Here is a 23,007-nt window from a genome sequence, read left to right on the forward strand (position 1 = left end):
CATGTCATTGGAAGAACTGATACATGATACAGCTCTACAACCATCTACACAGATATGAAGATTATAGTCTCAATACATGTCATTGGAAGAACTGATAGATGATACAGCTCTACAATCATCTACACAGATATGACTATTATAGTCTCAATACATGTCATTGGAAGAACTGATAGATGATACAGCTCTACAATCATCTACACAGATATGAAGATTATAGTCTCAATACATGTCATTGGAAGAACTGATACATAATACAGCTCTACAACCATCTACACAGATATGAAGATTATAGTCTCAATACATGTCATTGGAAGAACTGATACATAATACAGCTCTACAATCATCTACACAGATATGACTATTATAGTCTCAATACATGTCATTGGAAGAACTGATAGATGATACAGCTCTACAATCATCTACACAGATATGAAGATTATAGTCTCAATACATGTCATTGGAAGAACTGATACATGATACAGCTCTACAATCATCTACACAGATATGAAGATTATAGTCTCAATACATGTCATTGGAAGAACTGATAGATGATACAGCTCTACAATCATCTACACAGATATGAAGATTATAGTCTCAATACATGTCATTGGAAGAACTGATACATGATACAGCTCTACAATCATCTACACAGATATGAAGATTATAGTCTCAATACATGTCATTGGAAGAACTGATACATAATACAGCTCTACAACCATCTACACAGATATGAAGATTATAGTCTCAATACATGTCATTGGAAGAACTGATACATAATACAGCTCTACAATCATCTACACAGATATGAAGATTATAGTCTCAATACATGTCATTGGAAGAACTGATACATAATACAGCTCTACAACCATCTACACAGATATGAAGATTATAGTCTCAATACATGTCATTGGAAGAACTGATACATAATACAGCTCTACAATCATCTACACAGATATGAAGATTATAGTCTCAATACATGTCATTGGAAGAACTGATAGATGATACAGCTCTACAACCATATAAAGGGGTCTCATCATTTTCGGATAAAATAATCATCATTGTTACTTACCATAGTATGAATTAGTATTTGATCTAAATGGTCAGAGCAAATACTCTGAAATAATGTCCAACCTGTTCTGTTCTATAAAGGAGTGTTGTCATTGTCAGATAAATTGTGAAGTGATTTCATATACCTGGGTATATTAAGTGGGAGACTTTCAAGTGTGAACATCTTATTATATTTACTACTGCAGAATACTCAATCTGATCATCATAGATATTTTGAACAGTGTGTGCTGTGTTCCTAACACTGGGCATCTCCTCTTTAATATTGTTCCATGGGAAGTACCAACATCTCTGAAATGCTGCATGTTTCTGTTTTTCCTTAAACTACTGTAAAGGGGTTTATTATTCACTAGGTTTTTATTTCGCTTATTTTGCTGACTGGAAAATGCGCTAAATTAAAACCCAGTGAATATGTAAAATTTGGCATAGAACACATTATCTAAATGATAAAACAGTGATTTTAAAACCCACTGAATATGCCTGAAATGGTTATTCAGCGAAATTTAAACCCAGTGAAAATTAGTCAATCCCCGGGATTGCATGGAGCCATGGAATACTATTGTTCTTTTTATTTAAACAACCAATCTATCTCTTGTTTCCTTTGTCTTTTTAATTAATCCAGTAAGAAAATAAACTGAAAATTGATCCAATTAACAAACCCATGCACGCTTGCGTTTTTCTTTCCTATTTTGAACTCCCTTGAATTTCGATAACAATGGACCTTGATGCACATCATTTGGCTTTGATTCAAAATGGCCAACTGATGTCCATCTGATTCAATGAATGATGCTCCAGATATTGACATGCACTTGTTTCAAGCTCAGATTCAAAATGGCCAACTCACTTTATAATAAGTTTTGTATATGTTGCACAGGGGCCAAGACTTAGTCATAAATTTTTATTTACCCAAACTGAATTGATTCCAGCAGAAACAATTTTGATACTAAAATAAAAACTTGTTTTGTGTGGATGTCTGATTTTTGTGGAACAAACACTCGGAATATTACTACAGCATGTGAATACATTTTGTGTGGAAATAATGCAGTGTTTCTGATGAAGTAATGTCATATTGTAATTCAACATTTCAATCTAATCGTCTACATACTATACGTTACCAAAAAGGTTTAGTACAATTTTATTGACTTAAAAGTACAACATAGGTAGTGCAGTTGTATCAGTAACATACAAAACATTTTTGTACTAAATGTTACAATCCCCTATATATTAATATATACTGGGTGCAATAGTCGTATGCTGTCCATGAATAAAATTTGCATGGTTTCAATGTAAGATCAGTAATAACTTAAATTCATATTCACAAGTTGAATCTGCACTCACAAGTACTATGAAGCAAGTGGAGATAAACTCCACAAATGTTGAAGATTGGTGGTATTGTAGGAAGCAGCTATTCTTACATAATTCATTACACAATATTATCACTGTAAATGATGCTCAAAATAAAATTTTTGAAAAGAACAATATATTGGAAGTGAGTGATAATGAAATATATATCTACATGTATAGTACCGGTAGTAGTAGCTCTCCTCAAAACAGTTTAGCTCATTACATTGACAAACAAATTCAGTGGAATGACTCAACACTTAATCTGTTGAACAAATTGATAAATATTCTGTTACACTCAAAAACTGAAGAGACCATTAAAACATTTGCTCAGCACATGTAGGTATAGCTGCATGGTTACAACACATTGTTTGCTGCATGTACACATATCCAGACTTAGAATTTAATTACGATAGTGTCTTCATTTTCCAGTGAATAATAAGATAACTGTCTCAAATCACTCTCTAGCTCAACTTCTGGACCTCCCATCTGAAAAAGAGAGAAAAGAAAATACAATACACTGGTAAACAGACAATGTATATGGAAACTGGTTGATCTCAGACAAAATGACAATACACTTTCCTAAAGATACCTGCACACAAGTCAAATGAGTGTTCAGATCGAAATGAGCATTTCTCTCTTCCATAAATGTCCTCAACTAGTGTGTGGTTAATTTTGCAAGTCAGTGTAAAAAACTATCAAACTGGGAATCAAAGAATTCAAAGGAATAATTTCCTCGTATACCGACAATACAAAGTCATGTACCTTTTTGCTGATATACGCCAGCTGCTGATCTGTTGTGTCGACTTTAAAAATCCGAGATATCAAGTTTTTCACTTTCTGCACTGTCATTGATCCTTCAAAAAAAAAAAAAAAAAAAATTATAATTGCTTGGGTGGGATTTTAGGTGATACTGAAACAGAGGGCAATTTCATACTATCGATGGGTTGGTCATATTGCCAATAAACTGCACCAGTGAAAAATTAGAAATATATTCAGTTTTTGATTGTTAAGGTCACGGAAAAAAGAACTTGTATTATATATGGTAAAGTCAGAGAATACACAAATTTCTACAATGAAAAATGCCATGCAATGTTCAGTACTAATACATACCTGGTAACTTTTTAGAGACTGCTTTAATTTCTGGTTTCTGGGGACATACAATTGTCACTTTTATCAGTGTATTCTTCAGAGCTGTAGAGGGCGCTGCAGAAAATTCTGAGCTTTCCGGTGCTCCATAAACTGTTAAGAAAGAAGTTAAAATAGGTTCATGCGTGTATAATTATCACACTTTACCAATCAAGATAAAATAGACTGAAAATGGTATCACTTGGCCTGCTGAAACTGAAATCAAACAAAGCTTAGAAAGTACTTCCGTGTGTTGAGAGTAATGGAGAAACATTAAATAAGACCAGCACAATTTCACAGACAATAAATGTACCAGATTTCATTCAAATTGGAGTAGAACTTGAGATATCCATAAAAAATTAGGTAATTAATATGCACAGATTTTAGTCAAAACTACAAATGTAATTATGTCTTAGCATAGTCCTAGAGCATCTATGTGCCCAGTTTCATTGAAATGAGTAGTATTTAAGATATCAGTTTTTAAGCCAAAATTGACTACGATAAATTTGAGATATACATGTAAGCAGAAAAGTGCAAAAAAAGAACAAAACAAAATATAGTCATCAACCATCTTGGATTGACTTTTGTTGATGTGCTAGCACACAATTGTCTGTGAAGCAAGTGTTTATTTGAGATATAAACAGAATTGTGTCAAACAAAATGGAGGTCAATATTTTGATACAGAAGTCATGGTTATTTATAACTTACGTTCCAACAGCCTATGATATCTTGGGTGATTTATCTTGAAATCATCACTGGGTCTGTTTATCGCCAGATCTTGACTTCCACCACTATCCAACCATTCTTGGCCAAATCTTTTCAGATAATCTAACTCTGCAGTTTTCCTTTCAATATCTGGAACCTACATAAGATAAAATATTATTTCAACAGTTTGGCAGACTGTGCTGGCTAAGACTAGCAAAATGCTAATATATACTGCGGTTTTGCTAAGATCCAGTGGAGATAAAGTTGAACAAGGTGCATTGAAACAGAAGATTTACAATTGTAAATAAAATATTTATTGACATACAATTTTTTTATAGTAATCGCTGAAGCTAAGCTATTGATGTTATCATTTGCTTTTTGCTATATTAACATGTTTTATGCATGATCTACATGTCATACAACCTGGTACTTTCTAAAGGTGCATATTTCTTAATTATTTCCCCCCAAAATGCAAGAAGTTGTCATTGAAATTCAAAAATAGTTATATATATATGGCAAAAATTGAGAAAGATTATTGAAAAGTACAGTTGCAGGATAGCAGTAAGTCAAGAAAGTAACTGGATACCATTCTCTAAACCATGACTGATTACTGACGTTGTTGGAGACGTTGTTTGAATTCCAAACAGTCTCCGCCTTAGGCAACATTTAAGAACACAATCCAGTAGACTGCATTTTTATTCAAATAGGCTATAATATTCAATGTTTAGTAATTTATTTATTGACATATGTTATATAAAAACATGATATATGAAAATTGATCAACTCTAATGAACACAATAAATTAGATTCATTTTCGAGTACAATGGCGTAGAGGTGCTGGCACTTTCTGTGGAACCTTCAGCGTGAGAAACATGTGAATGCAATTAATAATATGATTCTGCTGATATGATTCAAATAAATCACGGAAGCATAGAATAAATGTTTCTCATGAAGTGAAGTCATAATGATCTGTTCATCTTTTCTTGTGTTTTCGAGTGTCATTATTAAAGAGTAGTTCAAACATTCATCAAAAACAAGAATATCCAGATTAATCTGTGACAGAGTGATGAAAGCCCATGCAGTCAATGCTAAGAGAATCCTGATGTGTGACATCTAGGGGTAATACATAAAGAGCTATACAAAAAATGTACAACATCATGCTTCTGTGTTTCATCTTGCAAATACTGTAACTGTATTTATTACACAAACTTTAATACCTCACTCTACCACAGGTGTATTGTAGTATGGTTTTAAGCTTACCTCACTACCATTGCACAGTTTTAATGTTTCAATTTTGGTGATGATAAGCTGCCTGACGTTGAAATACTTCTGATCTTTCAAAAGAGGATTACGCTTAAGTCTGATTTCTTCAAGACCTGTTAATTTGTTCAATTCGTTAACATCTCTCCACTGAAAACAGAATGATAATTAGCATCAGTACATTATTGTAGTAATTACAATAAATTGAATCTGGCTGCTCATGATAATTTTATAGCCACAAATTATATAAAAAAATAAAATGCTGTAAAGGAAGAATATTCATTGGATTTAATTTTAGCAGATTTGATGTTGCAGGGATATTAGGTTTTAAATTCATTGGTTTGTGAAATAAACAATACATTCCATTGTTAAATTTTAATATTCACACAAAAATTACAACAACAAAGATAAATTTTTACACATTTTAAACACAACTAACAGACAATGTCTACTCGGGTTATTAAATTACATACAGAAAGCCTACAAAATAAGAAAAGAAAAGGTGATAATTAATTAATGTATTGTTGTGCTATATTTTCAGTGTGATTTAGTCGTTGTTTATTTGAAGTCTATTATTGCATTGTATGTGTAGTTTAATTGTAGTTTATTTTAAAAAAAAGTTTTAATACAGCAATTACCAAAACTGAAATGTCAGATTTCATTAAGGATGTAATAAAGCATTATTCTATTCTATTCTATTCTATTCTATTCTATTCTATTCTATTCTATTCTATTCTATTCTATTCTATTCTATTCTATTCTATTCTATTCTATTCTATTCTATTCTATTCTATTCTATTCTATTCTATTCTATATTGATGGACTTGCTACATGTATCAACAGCGCATCACAGTATGACAACCAAATAGCATGATAAATGGTGTTATAACTGACTGATCATAATTCATAGCAACCAAACTGGTTGACATTAGCGACTACAGTCTCATCCAATCAACTTTATCTCTCTCCACGGAAGTAAAACTTACACTGGACAGTTTATTGTCATTCAGTGAGATAGATTTCAAAGCCGGAAATAGTTTTGTCTTTTCTCCACAGGCGGTTTCTTTAAATGATAACTCAGGTATAGAATTCATATTAAGAATGAGCGATGATAGCCTATAAAGAGAAAACAATAAGTACAATAATTAATTGGATTTTTGACAAATCAGAATGCTCCATTGCAAAACTTTTTATATAAAAAATGTCTTGTGTTTGAGTCCGATTAGTTTTCTCTTTGTTCTCATAAATTGTCCTAGAAATTTTGAGCAAATTTTATTGTGTGAAGAAGAAACAACAAGCAGCCTCTTAAATTTTTAAATGTCAATGCACACATTTACTATGTTCAAACATTGCGTAATAAATGGTACAGGACTGTTGTAACAAATAAACAAATCTGTCTGAGGTTCCCACAAAGGGTCTACATATAAAATATCAAAGCAATGGGGCTAGCCATATTAAAAAAGGAGTCGCAAATAGCATTTTTTTTACCAAAAATGACAAAAATATTCACTGAAATTAGAAACTTGAAAATATCATCACAAAATGAACAAATCTTATAGAGGTATCTTATCTTATACGCAAGGTACATTATGTACATATACAAGTATCAAGAAAATGTGAAGTTGGTGCTGATTGACGACCATGTACAATCAGTAATATAAACAACTCTGGTCTGTTTGAAATGACAGCAGAGCTAAAAATAAGGGTCGATCCTATTGCAAATTTCATGCAGAAATGTTGACAGGAATCACTATACATGTATCCCGTATATGTACAGACAATTTGGGACTTTGGGTTTCGAGTCAGATAAAATGCCTTGGCCTGCGGCCTCAAAATCTCATCTCAGATCATCCCAGAAGAGTCCTTGTACAAGGCCTTAGTCAGCACAAGAATATATTAAAATTATATTTGATTACCATTATATTTCGTTGCAGTAATGTCAATATCTATTTAACTGTTCAACAGCAACATATAAAAACGTGCAGCGTATTATTATGGAACAATCACTTTTTCACAGCAGAATATTTACTCAAAAACAATATGACAAGTGGTACAATTTTCAAACAATCCTTTAAGTATTTACTGCTGGCATCACACATGTATGTTGTACCTGAACAATAATGCATGATCACTTGCCAGCTTTCTTACCTTGGTAATTGACCTAAATGTTGCACAGACTTCCAGTCAGCAATGTTATTAGATTCTAAGTTTAACAGCTCTAAAGATTCAAAACTATTGTCTAACCTATTAAAGAAAATAAAAACAAGAAACACAGTTTAACATAGGGATACATGTATATACCCGGTATATGATACTTGCATCTTGCATCATGAAGCACATCCAGTACCAGTAGAAACAATCTCTGGTACACAAGTAATCATGTGACTGGTAATGGACAAGACGTGTGATCCACAAAACAATAGCCTGGTGTAATACTTAAAGGGGAACGGCTCAATCCCATGGATTGCACCACATGCTCATGGGTAATTAACTCCGCCTCTGTCCACTAAGTAAATGAATGCTTATTATGTTCGCTTACTCAAACTGTGATTGACAGGCATTTTTTATACATTAACCGCCATTTTAAACTCAGAATTTTTACTTGTCACGGCACGTTTCGACCAAAAACAACATTTATACATCAAAAGCCCAACCAGATAAGTGTAATCGCTAGCGTACATATTCATGCCCCGTAGAAATGAATTTGGAATCACAGCTTGATCTCCAAACATAGAAAATGGCAAATTTCCCGGAGCTCCCGCTACAATGTGAGCGGCTTGGTTCGAATTAGCATACTAATTGTGGTGGCCATCTTGCCCCCATTTATAATATCGGTTCCCCTTAAAGAGTTTACTACGTGGAATTCATTTCATAGAATAATCTATGCCTATGCTGTAAACGTACTAGAATATGGATTTTATTTAAAACCAAATATCATAAAAGTTTGAATGGATGCCACGACTAAAACATCGAATCACAACCCCCCCCCCCCCACACACACACACGACATACTAGTGAAAGTATTAATTAATAAAACCGAATACACAGCAAGGTAAATCGCCAAACTACAAGTCAGTGTCCACTCAGCCATGAGTTTGATGGGTATAACTAATGCGTCATCCACTCAGCCATGAGTTTGACGGGTATAACTAATGCGTCATCCACTCAGCCATGAGTTTGATGGGTACAACTAATGCGTTGTCCACTCAGCCATGAGTTTGACGGGTACAACTAATGCGTTGTCCACTCAGCCATGAGTTTAACGGGTACAACTAATGCAAAGTCCACTCAGCCATGAGTTTGATGGGTATAACTAATGTGTCATCCACTCAGCCATGAGTTTGATGGGTATAACTAATGCAAAGTCCACTCAGCCATGAGTTTAACGGGTACAACTAATGCAAAGTCCACTCAGCCATGAGTTTAACGGGTACAACTAATGCAAAGTCCACTCAGCCATGAGTTTGATGGGTATAACTAATGTGTCATCCACTCAGCCATGAGTTTAACGGGTACAACTAATGCAAAGTCCACTCAGCCATGAGTTTAACGGGTACAACTAATGCAAAGTCCACTCAGCCATGAGTTTGATGGGTATAACTAATGTGTCATCCACTCAGCCATGAGTTTGATGGGTATAACTAATGCAAAGTCCACTCAGCCATGAGTTTAACGGGTACAACTAATGCAAAGTCCACTCAGCCATGAGTTTAACGGGTACAACTAATGCGTTGTCCACTCAGCCATGAGTTTAACGGGTACATGTACAACTAATTCATTACTAGTTGTTATAAAATAATCTAATTGATGTAATACATATGAAAGTACATACTGCAAAATCAAGTATTATCTGTAGTTGCCTGGTGCTAACAGGGGTATGGATAATAATACAGTGTAAGGCATATACTTTATTACTTGCAGAATTAACTTGCAAATGTCATGCAAATGTTCCTGAAACCATTCTATTCCATTCATGTAGATGTGAAAGATACTAGATCTAAGGTGAGTGCAATAGTACCAGTGTCATTAACAGTTAGGGATGATAATCGCTTACCTGGGTATTGTTGAAATGTCATTAAAACACACATGAAGATTCTTTAAACTTGGTAAGACTGGTGAAAGCTGGACAATCTTGAAAAGATACAGAGTACAAGTCATTGTCAATGACACGTCCCCGTTCCGTTCGAATTTGAGTGACATATACATTCAAAGCAGATCATGACCGAAATGCACCTGCATATGTACAACACATTGTGCTAAATCTGAACAAAATCCATCCATGCATGACTGAGATCCGGTTCTGGAATTGTGAAAATACGTGATTTTGATGCATTTTCGGCCTTAAAATGGCCATCATTCCACTATTGTTATGCAGATCATGAAACAAATGCACATATCTATTTGTGACATGATGTACCATGTGTGTGTGAAGTTTGAACTTGATCAATCCAGACATGTCTTGGATACGGATCCAGAACTGAATTCTTTAACAAAATGGCCGCCAGTCGGCCATTTCGAACTTGATCCGAAAAAAAAAAAGACGTGCATCAAGGTCCTATTATGTTTAATGTATGTACCAAATTTGAACAAAATCCATCCATGCATAACTGAGATACGGGTCCGGAATGGTGAAAATGTGCGATTTCAATGCATTTTCGGCCTTAAAGCGGCCCCCATTTGGCTATCGTTAATGAGATCATGAAACAAATGCACATACATATTTGTGACATGATGTACCTTGTGTGTGTGAAGTTTGAACTTGATCAATCCAGACATGTCTCGGATACGGATCCAGAACTGAATTCTTTAAAACAAAATGGCCGCCAGTCGGCTATTTCGAACTTGATCCGAAAAAAAAAATGACGTGCACCAAGGTCCTATTATGTTTAATGTATGTACCAAATTTGAATGAAATCCGTCCATGCATAACTGAGATCCGGGTCCGGAATGGTGAAAATGTGCGATATAGTGAAATAATACATGCCTTGCATAATGTTAGATGAAAATTGTTGGATGACCCTCCTTAAACCTACATATGCATGAGCAGCAGTTTAAAAGAGGAGTTACAGAATACTACTGTGTTTCATAAGCACATTATTATCCCCGTGACAACTCACATGACACACTGCACATGGTTACCATTCTGTGTCACTTGTGAGATCTGGTTATAACTGTCCACACCATGAGTAGCTGTATATTTTACCATTGTTTACCATTACATTTCATGTTAATAACAAGGCTAATAATACGATACTACATTAATTTGGAGTAGACTAAATGGCACTTACATCTTTCCATGTTAGTTTCATATAATTAAGAAATAATTCAGATACATTCTGGAAAGCGGTGTCAAGTTTCGTTGATTGTAATGGTAACTGTAATCTATTCTCACTGAAAATGAACAAAATCTAATTAAAAAAAAAAAACACTGAGTGATACCCTGATCACCTTCTTATTATTTCATACTAGTCAGGAAAGGCTGCCTCAATTTAGCTTGTTCTGAAAAATGGATATGACAGTTATATGTATGCGCTGTATCAACTGATAATTACCACACAGACAAAATTGCAACTGCCCCTTTCTTTTTAACATTGGAATCAATTTTAATACATGATTAATGATCCAGGGAACGTTTTTTGGACTAGTATGGAGAAAGCCGAAGGACCCAAGAAATAACAGGAAGGTAACCAGGCTAACCGAGCGATGGCAAGCACATTAAATAGCTCAATCTTCAGGTAGCAAGAGAAGACAGACATGCTGTAGATTAAATCAATTGATGCACTGTGTGTATATTATCCATGCGAATATATTAATTCAAAAAAATAAATATCAAGTGAATACGTTTACGATATAAGTGGGAAGCACAGAGATTAAAGCATACGCACATCATCATAGAAGACACAGAAGGACCATTTCAAATATTATTTACCTTAATTTCAATGTCTTTAAAGACTTCATCTGCTTGGTTATGTTCGCAACTTGTTCCAAAGAGGACAGTAGATTTTTAGATAAATCTAATTCTGTAACATCTTGATTTCTGGATTAAAGTTTATACTCCAAACCATAACAATAATGAAAGACATTATTATATTGACTATGGTAATAAGTAATATTCTGCACAGTATGTGAGGCACACATACAATACATTGTCAATTATAGTTCAATTAATTTTCACATTAGCTCAACTATACTTATACTCAACTATGTAATGCTCATACTGTAGACAACAAAACGTTCATACATGTATTTTGAGAACGCTGACCAATATTAAAGAAGTGTAGTCCGAATTCTTTGAAATCTGATTAAATGCCAGATGTTCAAAAATGCCTTTACAAGTACCGGTTATATATCTATAATATTCAATACTGAACACATTTAAATCTTTTTTATCAGACTCAATAGAATTGTATTTCAAACATTTAAATAATATGCAAATTAATCTTATTAATATGCTAATCAGAAGATGACCATGCTACAAAATAAAATAGTCAAACAACATACATGTATACTTCCAGTGCAACAAGTGTGCATTAATATGCAAATTAGGTAATTAATATTCATAGATTCACACTAAAAAGTAAACAACTCTTTTATCTGATTGATAGAGTGGCTGGTTAATCTGTATGTTAAAAAACTGATCAAAACTAGCAGTGTTTTGCAATTATAAGGATACTGGGTGAGGTTTTCTCTATGTGGCCTTCTGCTCCAGCTGATGATATTCTCATTTCCCGCAGAGCTACATCTGATAACTTTTCATACTGGCTGTGGAGATAATACCATGCATTGTAAAGGGGCAGAGGTGGCTGTGGGCCGAATCGTTAAACTCAAACATATTAATTGTTTATTATTGAAGATGATTAAGTTTGACCACAGACATACATCTCTTACATATGTACCGGTAAGTGCATGTGCTACAAATAGAACAAATATGGTACCTCATGCACACAATTTAGATTCCCTTGATAAAAATAGCATCAAATTACCCATACTGAAGAGAAATTGTGAAATATGATGATATGCACATGCAAGTTTCTGTAAGAATGAACACCTCCTACCTTTGCAGTTTGGCTACAGACTGTGCACCAACCATTTCTACAGCTTTTTGTTTATTGCCGTATGTTTTGAAAAACCATTCAGATTTTTCAATTCCCATATCCTCATCATCCGGCATACCGTATCTTTCAACTAACGCTTCACAGTAAGAAATTCCAAACTCTGCCTTCTTTAGTCTGATGAACGAACCACTGGTGGGATGGCTGCGTGATGAGAAGAGGTGAATTTGAATAGCAGTACAATATTATGAACGTTGATTTTCTTAACACCATATATTCTCAAGTTGAGTTGAAGAATTTAATACAAGGCAGAATTTGATACAAGTCAACAAATCAGCTGATCTCTGTAATGGTGTTCTTCTATTTTTGTGTTTTTTTAATTTTTGTGTAAGGCCAGACTTTTTTTATTCCTTGTTTCTCGAGTTTTTATAAGGCAATTTTTTTGAGGAGCGCGAAAAAAAAATAAAATTAATTTTTTTTTTCCATTAGATTTGTGTGATTCTCAAAGAATTGTAGGTGAGATCATTGATCGGAGAGAAGAAATGAAAATAGCGAAAATAAATTCCAAGCGAAAATAAAGTATTCTACAGTATAACCTTGTTTCTCATCTGCGCGAGACTTCGGTACTTTGATCATGATACTCCCACGAAAATGCAACTTGGATTTGTGGTTGGCGGTAAAAAAATGAAGATAATCAAAGAAAGCTTAGAAAGAACTCCCGTGTGCTGAGAGTATTGGAGACACATTAAAAATTAATTCAAAATTACTTGAACTTGAGATATTGATGGAAATGCAGAAAACTAATTATGCAAATAAGGTAACTAATATGAACACATTTAAGTGTAAAACTAATAAGGTCTGCGCAATGTAAAAGTAATAAGATCTGCGTAATGTAATATCTATGTACCAAGTTTCATTGAAATGTGATTAGAACCAAAAAATTATTAATTATTGTGCTAATTAAGAGAATTAATATGAACAGATTTTAACCCAAAATTAATCAGGCTGTCTATTGTCCTAGAGCATTTATGTACCAAGTTTTATTCAAATGTGATGATCAATACTTGAGATATCAGTATTAATTAATTAATTATGTTAATTAGGTGATTAAGAAGCATAAATATTTACCAAAACTAATATGGCGTATAGTCCTACACATGTAGGTTCATTGAAATGTGATGAGCACTCTTTAAAAGTTTCATTAAAATTCAATGAGTGGTTCTTAGGACAAATTAATTAATTAAGCAAATTAGTAGTTAATATGCACAATAATTTATCCTAAAATTAATCAAGTCTCTGCATAGTCCTAGAAGATCTATGTCGCAAGTCTCATTGAAATGTGATGATTAGTACTTGAGATATCAGGTGAAGGGCTGAAAATTAACTAATTATGCTAATAAGGTGATTAATATGCACAAATATTTCTCCAAAAACTAATTAGGTCTCTGCACAGTCCTCAAGTAACTATGTACCATGTTTCATTGAAATGTGTTCATTACTACTTGAAATATCAATAGCTAAAAATTAATTAATTATGCAAATTAGGTAATTAATATGTACTGATATTACCCTAAAAACTATCTGTGCAGTCTCATATGACATCTATGTACCAAGTTTTATTGAAATGTTATGATTAGTACTTGAGATATCAGTGTAAAAGCCGAAAATTGATTAATCATTATGCAAATTAGGTAATTAATATAAACAGATTTTTCCCAAAACTAATGAAATCTGCGCATTAGATCAGAGCATCCATGTGCCAAGTTTCATCAAAATCCAATGAGTGGTTCTTCAAATATCAGTGGAACAGTCATGGAACAGCTTAAAATCAGTTAATTATCATGCAAATTAGGTATTTAATATTCATAGATTTTTACCAAAAACACATCAAATCTGCGCATTAGTTCAGAGCATCCATGTGCCAAGTTTCATCAAAATCCAATGAGTGGTTCTTCATATATCAGTGGAACAGTCATGGAACAGCTAAAAATCAGCTAATTATCATGCAAATTAGGTAATTAATATTCATAGATTTTTACCAAAACCTAATCAACTCTGCGCAGTATCCCAGAGCATCTATGTACCAAGTTTCACCAAAATTTGATTAGTGGTTCTTGAGATAACGGTGGAACAAAAAAAGTGACATACATACATACATACATACATACATACATACATACATACATACATACATACGGACATACAGACATACAGACAGGGTAACTGCAAAGACTCCCTTTTGTGCTTCGCACACGGGAGTCAAAAATAATATTTTTTTAGCATTTTTTTGCACTTACAAGTTGGCGGGTGCGAGAAATTAGGCTGAAATAATATTTTATTTTTATTTCATTTTTGGCTCTAGTTCATTCGGCGGGTTCGCGAAACAAGGGATAATAAAAGTCTGGCCTAAGGTGACAGTTCGGGACTTTGAATGTCACTGTTTTCTCTCCTAATCTTTACTTTTAATGTGCAATTTTCAAGTGCAAGTGCTGACATATATAGTACATTTTGCTACAGAAACCAGTTTGCGACTACGTGACAAGGCTGTGTTGCCATCTTCCTATCATAATGGTATTATGGCAGGCACAAACACAAGCACAAACACAAGCACATGCGGACCTTAACCAAAGTTCTGCCAAAGTTGTATTCATTAAATGATAGGAATCTTGGCCATTGGATTCAGCCTTCCCATTGAGTATGTGGCACACTCGTGTTCAACCTAAGATACAACCACTATATTACCAATGATGTAAGCAGATTAGGGTTCAGTAGCCAGTCAGACACTATCTTGGAAGTACCTTCGCATTGACTTGAATTTCTTCTTGATTTATTTTTAAATGTCAACTTGAGTTACTTTAATTAGTTACATAGTTGCACAAAATTAGAACATGGGCTGTGATGCTTTAAGGATTGACAGAACTGAATAGTGAAAATTTGAACACAGGCTGTACAGCGACTGTGACATTTCAAGAATTGACACAGCTGACTAGTAAAAAATTTGAAAATGGGCTGTACAATGACTGTGGTGCTTCAAGAATGGACACTGCTGAATAGTGAAAATTTGAACTTGGCTGACTAGAGAAAATGAGAAAATTTTTAAAAGCATCACAATTGTTGTTTGCTGGGTGAAAGGTTTGATTAAATAAATGAAAGAACAAATGTAAAGCAAACTTGCTGCCATGGAAACAATAAACCGGTCCCACCATATATAACACATGTAAAAACACTTGTTTACACAAAATTTGAACCAGCAATGATTATAGCCATTCAGATAGAGTTAAGAAACAGTCAAGGCTCTTACTTTGTGTGAAAAAATCTATGACCCTCATGCATACCATCATGTTTACCCCGCTCAGGTTCATCCCATTCAACACCAAGCCACTCTCCTGGAAAATACAATGCAACAACCAAGATAAAATCAATTGAAGCTTAGAAAGTACTTTTGTGTGCTGATCAAGTGTACTGGAAACATGAAATAAATATAAGAAAGACTTACATGTACATGTGAAAGTAATAAAAAAATAAATTAAACAAGAAGTATTTGCTATTAAAGATGCTCAATGTTAAAGCAAAATTTGCAATCCACAGAATTGAAGTTGATAGTTAATCTTAACTAATTTTATTGTTAAATAAGGGTCCATTAAGTCTAGAGATATCTGTGGAACATCTAAAAATTTGCTAAATTGAATGTGTCAATTTGGGTAATCACTGTCATCACAAGAATAATTTGCTGGCCAATGTTGTTATTTACATATAGATCAGCAGTATTGCTTATCAAGCTAAAACAAAATATTGCAACAATGTTTCATTATCCTAGACTTGATGATTTTTTCTTATTATAAGTGAGACTGACATGTTTTATTATCAGTGGGACTGTGTGTTTTTTTATAATCAGTGGATATGCGACAAAAAATATGTAATAATTATTAATATATTTACACTAGATCCGAACACAACTTTGAATATAATTCATACCAAGTCCATAATGACCAACCTGTTTAGGGCCATAACGTCCAAAACCAGGGCTGTAAGGTCTTTTATTTATCAGCGACTAGGACTGCAAGTTTCAGCTAACCATAGATTTCATCCCTAACTTTGGCCCTGAGTTCAGTAGGTTTGCCTTGCTCCACTGATCATTTGGTCCCCAGTCATGAGAAGACGTATAGATCGGGGATTCAACACCTGCCTACAAATTGATGGCAGAGAGCCTTTCATGTAGTTCCCATGATTGTAATCAGTCAAAACGTCGATCGATCAATCTATCAATCACTTATCTTGTTTTACACAAACAAAATAAAACTTTGTTCATAAATACATCAAGAGCAAGATGGTGGAAAAAGTCTATTTGCTCGACCCTAGCCAGAAATCTTCTGTAATTTCACTTTCAGTTGAGGTATTTGGGATAGTTAGATGTATCAACCTGTTTATCGCTCGATACAGCCCTTCACAGTGTTGAATCCCTGGTCTATACAATTTCTCAGGATTGTGGGCCGAATGATCTGCGGAAGGAGACCCGCTTACAGGACTGTAGTACTCAGAGCTACCCTAAACCATGGACCTATCAACACAGGATGAACATCAAGATTAAAGTATTAAAAGAACATTTTGTTACAGGAGAGGTATCTGCTTATTCTTTTGTTCGCCTAATCTCTTTGATGTACCGTACTATGTGTGTTGCCGCTAAAAAGGAGGCGTAGCTCTGGTACGGAAAATTAAATATTTTGTGAATATAATACAAGAGTTGCAACCAGTAAGTAAGCAAGTAAAACCAGTTTCTCCACTTTTAATGTTAGAAATTATTACATTTTTCAAAAAACCAGAACTTGACTGCTGTCAATTTCCGATCCATGACACTTTTAATGTTAATAGGTACGTGTATTTGCTTTTGATTGCAACATTCGGTGACCGTTTGCAGTAGTTTGCAGTTGTTTTTTTTTCGCTCTGAATATTGCTTTGATTTGAACTGAATTGTTTTTTTACACGTGTGTTAAATATCTTGTGGCATATTTCTGGGTTGATAAACCACTATTTTCTTTTAATTCTTACGCATAGAATGATTGCTCGGTTATTCTCAGGCTGGTGCAAATTTGTTATACACGTGTTTTTGACATGACTTGTTGTTAGTAAAGTATAGATCGCGTCATGGTGTTTCAGTTGTTTTATTTCCTGTTTGACAGTTGTACAATCGTCGTAATGGTCCGAAGTTATCATGCAATGTCATTCAAACATGTTCGAAAGGTGTGAATTGCGCAGGATCAGTCTTGTAAGAGTCAAGTGCCTGCAGTAAAAAGCTAATAAACATTAAGGATGCTGTACACGTTTTTGGTATTGATTTTCTAAACTGATATTTTCATATAAAATATTTACTGAACAACACAAAGCTATATATTGATGGAAAGCTTATTTCAAACTATATATGAAATCGACAAGATAGTGTGTGTATGGATGTGTATAGTCACGTGATCTCTGTGTAAACACAGAAAGCCATTTTCGGTAAAAAAAATAATTGAACCAATGAATAAACAAATTTAGTGGAACATTGGCAACAAAACAGTTTTTCAGACGACGCTCACCACCATTTCGTGTTAATTGAGATATATATCTACATGATAGTTGGAAAACAAATAATAATTTAGCTATCTTGAAAAAACAATGCGATCTGGTTCTTTTCGGTATTCAGAAATTAGAACGTAATTTCGAAACAAATAGGACAAGTCATTGTCAATGACACGTCCCCGTTCCGTTCATATTTGAGTGACATATACATTCAAAGCAGATCATGACCGAAATGCACCTGCATATGTACAACACATTGTACTAAATCTGAACAAAATCCATGCATGCATGACTGAGATCCGGTTCTGGAATTGTGAAAATACATGATTTTAATGCATTTTCGGCCTTAAAATGGCCATCATTCAGCTATTGCTAAGCGGATCATGAAACAAATGCACATATCTATTTGTGACATGATGCACCATGTGTGTGTGAAGTTTGAACTTGATCAATCCAGACATGTCTTGGATACGGATCCAGAACTGAATTCTTTAAGAAAATGGCCGCCAGTCAGCCATTTCGAACTTGATCCGAAAAAAAAAATAACGTGCATCAAGGTCCTATTATGTTTAATGTAAGTACCGAATTTGAACAAAATCCGTCCATGCATAACTGAGATCCGGATTCGGAATGGTGAAAATGTGCGATTTCAATGCATTTTCGGCCTTAAAGCGGCCGCCATTTGGCTATCGTTAATGGGATCATGAAACAAATGCACATACATATTTGTGACATGATGTACCTTGTGTGTGTGAAGTTTGAACTTGATCAATCCAGACATGTCTCGGATACGGATCCAGAACTGAATTCTTTAAAACAAAATGGCCGCCAGTCGGCCATTTCGAACTTGATCTGAAAAAAAAAATGACGTGCATCAAGGTCCTATTATGTTTAATGTATGTACCAAATTTGAATGAAATCCGTCCATGCATAACTGAGATCTGGGTCCGGAATGGTGAAAATGTGCGATTTCAATGCATTTTCGGCCTTAAAGCGGCCGCCATTTGGCTATCGTTAATGGGATCATGAAACAAATGCACATACATATTTGTGACATGATGTACCTTGTGTGTGTGAAGTTTGAACTTGATCAATCCAGACATGTCTCGGATACGGATCCAGAACTGAATTCTTTAAAACAAAATGGCCGCCAGTCGGCCATTTCGAACTTGATCTGAAAAAAAAAATGACGTGCATCAAGGTCCTATTATGTTTAATGTATGTACCAAATTTGAATGAAATCCGTCCATGCATAACTGAGATCTGGGTCCGGAATGGTGAAAATGTGCGATTTCAATGCATTTTCGGCCTTAAAGCGGCCGCCATTTGGCTATCGTTAATGGGATCATGAAACAAATGCACATACATATTTGTGACATGATGTACCTTGTGTGTGTGAAGTTTGAACTTGATCAATCCAGACATGTCTCGGATACGGATCCAGAACTGAATTCTTTAAAACAAAATGGCCGCCAGTCGGCCATTTCGAACTTGATCTGAAAAAAAAAATGACGTGCATCAAGGTCCTATTATGTTTAATGTATGTACCAAATTTGAATGAAATCCGTCCATGCATAACTGAGATCTGGGTCCGGAATGGTGAAAATGTGCGATTTCAATGCATTTTCGGCCTTAAAGCGGCCGCCATTTGACTATCGTTAATGGGATCATGAAACAAATGCACATACATATTTGTGACATGATGTACCTTGTGTGTGTGAAGTTTGAACTTGATCAATCCAGACATGTCTCTGATACGGATCCAGAACTGAATTCTTTAAAACAAAATGGCCGCCAGTCGGCCATTTCGAACTTGATCCGAAAAAAAAAATGACGTGCATCAAGGTCCTATTATGTTTAATGTATGTACCAAATTTGAACGAAATCCGTCCATGCATAACTGAGATCCGGGTCCGGAATGGTGAAAATGTGCCATTTTGATGCATTTTCGGCCTTAAAATGGCCGCTATTCGGCTATCGTTAATCAGATCATGAAAAAAATGCATGTGCATATGTCCCATATAATGTGTGATGTATGAGTGAAGTTTGAACATAATCGGTCCATGCATGTTCAAGATACAGGTGATCACGGACGCACGGACACAGGGCAAAACATAAGTCCCCGTTTTCGGACTCCGTCCGAACGGGGACTAAAAATAGAAAAATCCCAGCGCGGCTTGAGAGGGAACATATTGAAGAGTGTCTGTGCGAAAAATTAGTATAATGCGTCCACTAAAACTCAAGATCAAAGGCCTGCAGTTGCCGTGAATCGCTGTTTTGTTTAACCGAGAAAATGGCAAAAACAACTTAGCAGCAACATATCGTCGGCTAACTCAAAATCCGTTTGTCCCATGGATCAAAACAAACTCATAATGAATAGTCATGGTATCTGTCTGTCATAATCATGCAAATGTGTGGATATGCGTGGTCGCAATTGTTATAAAGTACGAAATTATGCTCCCGAATCCAATAGGAAACATTGTTTCACGGCGTGACAAAGCCGCGCCAAAATTACGTCATGATTTACATATTCATTAATACGTTGTGGGAGGAGACACTCCTTTTCTGGAAGACTCATTACCATACATTGCCCTCCATGGAAGGTCATTCTCTTGCTCAGCTGCTGAACCAATAACCGTGGCTGAACGCACCACCAGAGTCAACTACATGTAGTTTTCTTTCCAAGATTTTTGTTTTACTGCGCGAGATGTCTCGACGAAGAACTGTATTATCTGATTTGAATGGCAATGAGGGGGAGAGAAGTCACAGCGAGTGCTGAACTGAATCGGGAGATGCGATCGCTTAGGTTTAAAGTTGTCTGTCGATCGGGCGGTGAATTTTCAGTTTGTTTGCTCCTTTATTATTTTGTTGATTTGTAAAATAACCTGTTCGCCATAAATCGTGTTTTCCGTTTTTTAGTTCCCAAAACTGTTGTGACAAAATTAGTCGGATGATTCTTTTTCTATCTTCAATGCGTAATACATAGTACCGGAACAACTGCTGGCGGGGACTACTGCCGGTATCTTACATTCAGTTCACTTTCTATATCATGTATAACAAATCTAACTTCATTGAATCCGTCAAATTATTTATTGAGAATGTGAAGATAAAGAAAAATAAAACAGGTAAAACAAGGATGCTCACACACACGCTTTTACAGTTGCTTGTCTCGTGCTTTACGTGTAGCCATGGTGTAGCCAAGTCCGGGCCCAAGTGTTTCACTTCCGACTCATTGTGGTCGGAGTCCATGACACGTAATTTGGTCATGAAAACTAAGTCTGCCATGTGCTCAAATTTTCTACCTTCTGTTTATACCTCCATGGTCTGATCAATTAAATTGTGGAAGGTACCTTCCACGATTAAATTTTCATAATAATCGCTTTACATACTGTCGACGTTCTTCTCCAAATTTCCTTGCATTCGTTTTCTTTCGTCACTGTCATAGTCGACCCCAAAACGGTTTCATGGTCGACTACTTGAAGAGCGAGAAATTCAACGAAATTAAATTTGTGGACGATCGTATATGGAATGCGTGTAACTTGTACCTCGAACTACTAATACTTGTATTACTAGTCTGAGCTTGTACTGAATGCAAGAGACTGTTTATATTTGCTATGGGTGGTGACTATTATGCAAATTATCTGTCTATTATGTCTTTGGCTGATTAATTAAAACATAGCTTTCAAAACAATAACATGTGCTTTTGTTTTTAATTAACAAAAATTGATTTTTACACCCTATAAAAACATCCAATTCACTTTTTTTCCTACTGAGTGTTTGCTCCTTGTAGTCCAGCATTGAAAAATACAAAAAAGTAGAATTTTGGGTTTCAAAGCAAAAAAAAGGTGTACAGCATCCTTAATCACACTCCCTCAATGTTGAGGGACTGTGCATTAATTAATCTCAAGTAGAGAGTAAATAGCGGCAACGCACATAGATCAAAAGACAGTGGGTCAATGTTCATCCTGTGTTGGTCGGTCTATGCCTAAACTATGTTTTATGTAATTTTGAATCGTGTAAACTGTTTGTGTTTTATCGCTAGTATTTCAAGCATCATTAACGCAATTACTACATGTACAATATCTAACTACATACAAGCACATTTTCCTTAGAGATCAGTAAATGTCGGTCGGTCACTCGGGCTGTCGCCGGGAGAAGAAAACCGGCATGTCGAAATCACGCAAAAAAATGCTTACCAGCAGTTGGTGGCACTTCTCCAATGTACTTCACAGTGCCATAGTTGCCATCACTTACAAACCTGCTTCCAACAGTGACATTTGCCATTGAAGATCAACTTCGGGAAAAGAACTTTTGATCGTTGTCAGTTGTTTAGATTGTTCTGTCAACAACTTGCAGGGTTGATCACAATCCACGCGACGACCACAAACGTCTACACAATGTAGTTGAAATTTCGACGTTCGGCAATAACATGCAATAAAAAATATAAGACGAAATCGTGCAACTTTTATCCGAATTTCACGTGAAATATTAATTAACTTTTACAAAAATTCGTTCAGCATGCAAACTCCGTTACACAAGAAAGCTGCCATTTTGATAGTGAAATCGAGGCTAGGGTCATTCTAGGTCAGTTGATTAATAACAAGACGAACTCACTGACATTATACGGCCAAATCGGAAAGCACAAAAAAACGAATCGTTCGGCGTTTCGTAGCGTTCTTTAAGTATATACATGGCTTATGTAATAATATGTATATCTAATAAAATCATGCTGAAAACGAAAAAAACATGATTTCAGACACAGAGGGCGCTGGGGCAGGTGTGAAGTGAAACAAGAGTGTGAAAAGTGTTCGTCTTTATTACTTTCACAATCCATTGAATAAATTCCATTTCCATTTCATTATTTATTCAACATTACGGATAAGCCATAAACGAGGCAGCT

General features: G+C 35.0%; 1 protein-coding gene across 1 annotated transcript; it reads right to left on the bottom strand.

The window, feature by feature from the left end:
- Nucleotides 1-1,655: 1,655 nt before the first annotated feature.
- On the bottom strand, nt 1,656-22,649 carry LOC100371595 (tubulin-specific chaperone E-like). The gene is made up of 14 exons (XM_085493617.1): nt 22,304-22,649; nt 15,853-15,937; nt 12,555-12,755; nt 12,173-12,261; nt 11,429-11,528; nt 10,788-10,890; nt 9,554-9,630; nt 7,648-7,743; nt 6,486-6,615; nt 5,500-5,649; nt 4,243-4,396; nt 3,520-3,648; nt 3,172-3,263; nt 1,656-2,895 (listed from the first exon to the last, which is right to left on the bottom strand). The coding sequence occupies exons 1-14, from the start codon at nt 22,389-22,391 to the stop codon at nt 2,803-2,805; spliced, it is 1,587 nt and encodes a 528-aa protein (XP_085349743.1). The 5' UTR covers nt 22,392-22,649; the 3' UTR covers nt 1,656-2,802.
- Between the last annotated feature and the right edge of the window lie 358 nt (nt 22,650-23,007).

The sequence above is a fragment of the Saccoglossus kowalevskii genome, chromosome 2 (genome assembly GCF_978046115.1).
Source record: "Saccoglossus kowalevskii chromosome 2, keSacKowa6.1, whole genome shotgun sequence".
NCBI classification, from domain to species: domain Eukaryota; kingdom Metazoa; phylum Hemichordata; class Enteropneusta; family Harrimaniidae; genus Saccoglossus; species Saccoglossus kowalevskii.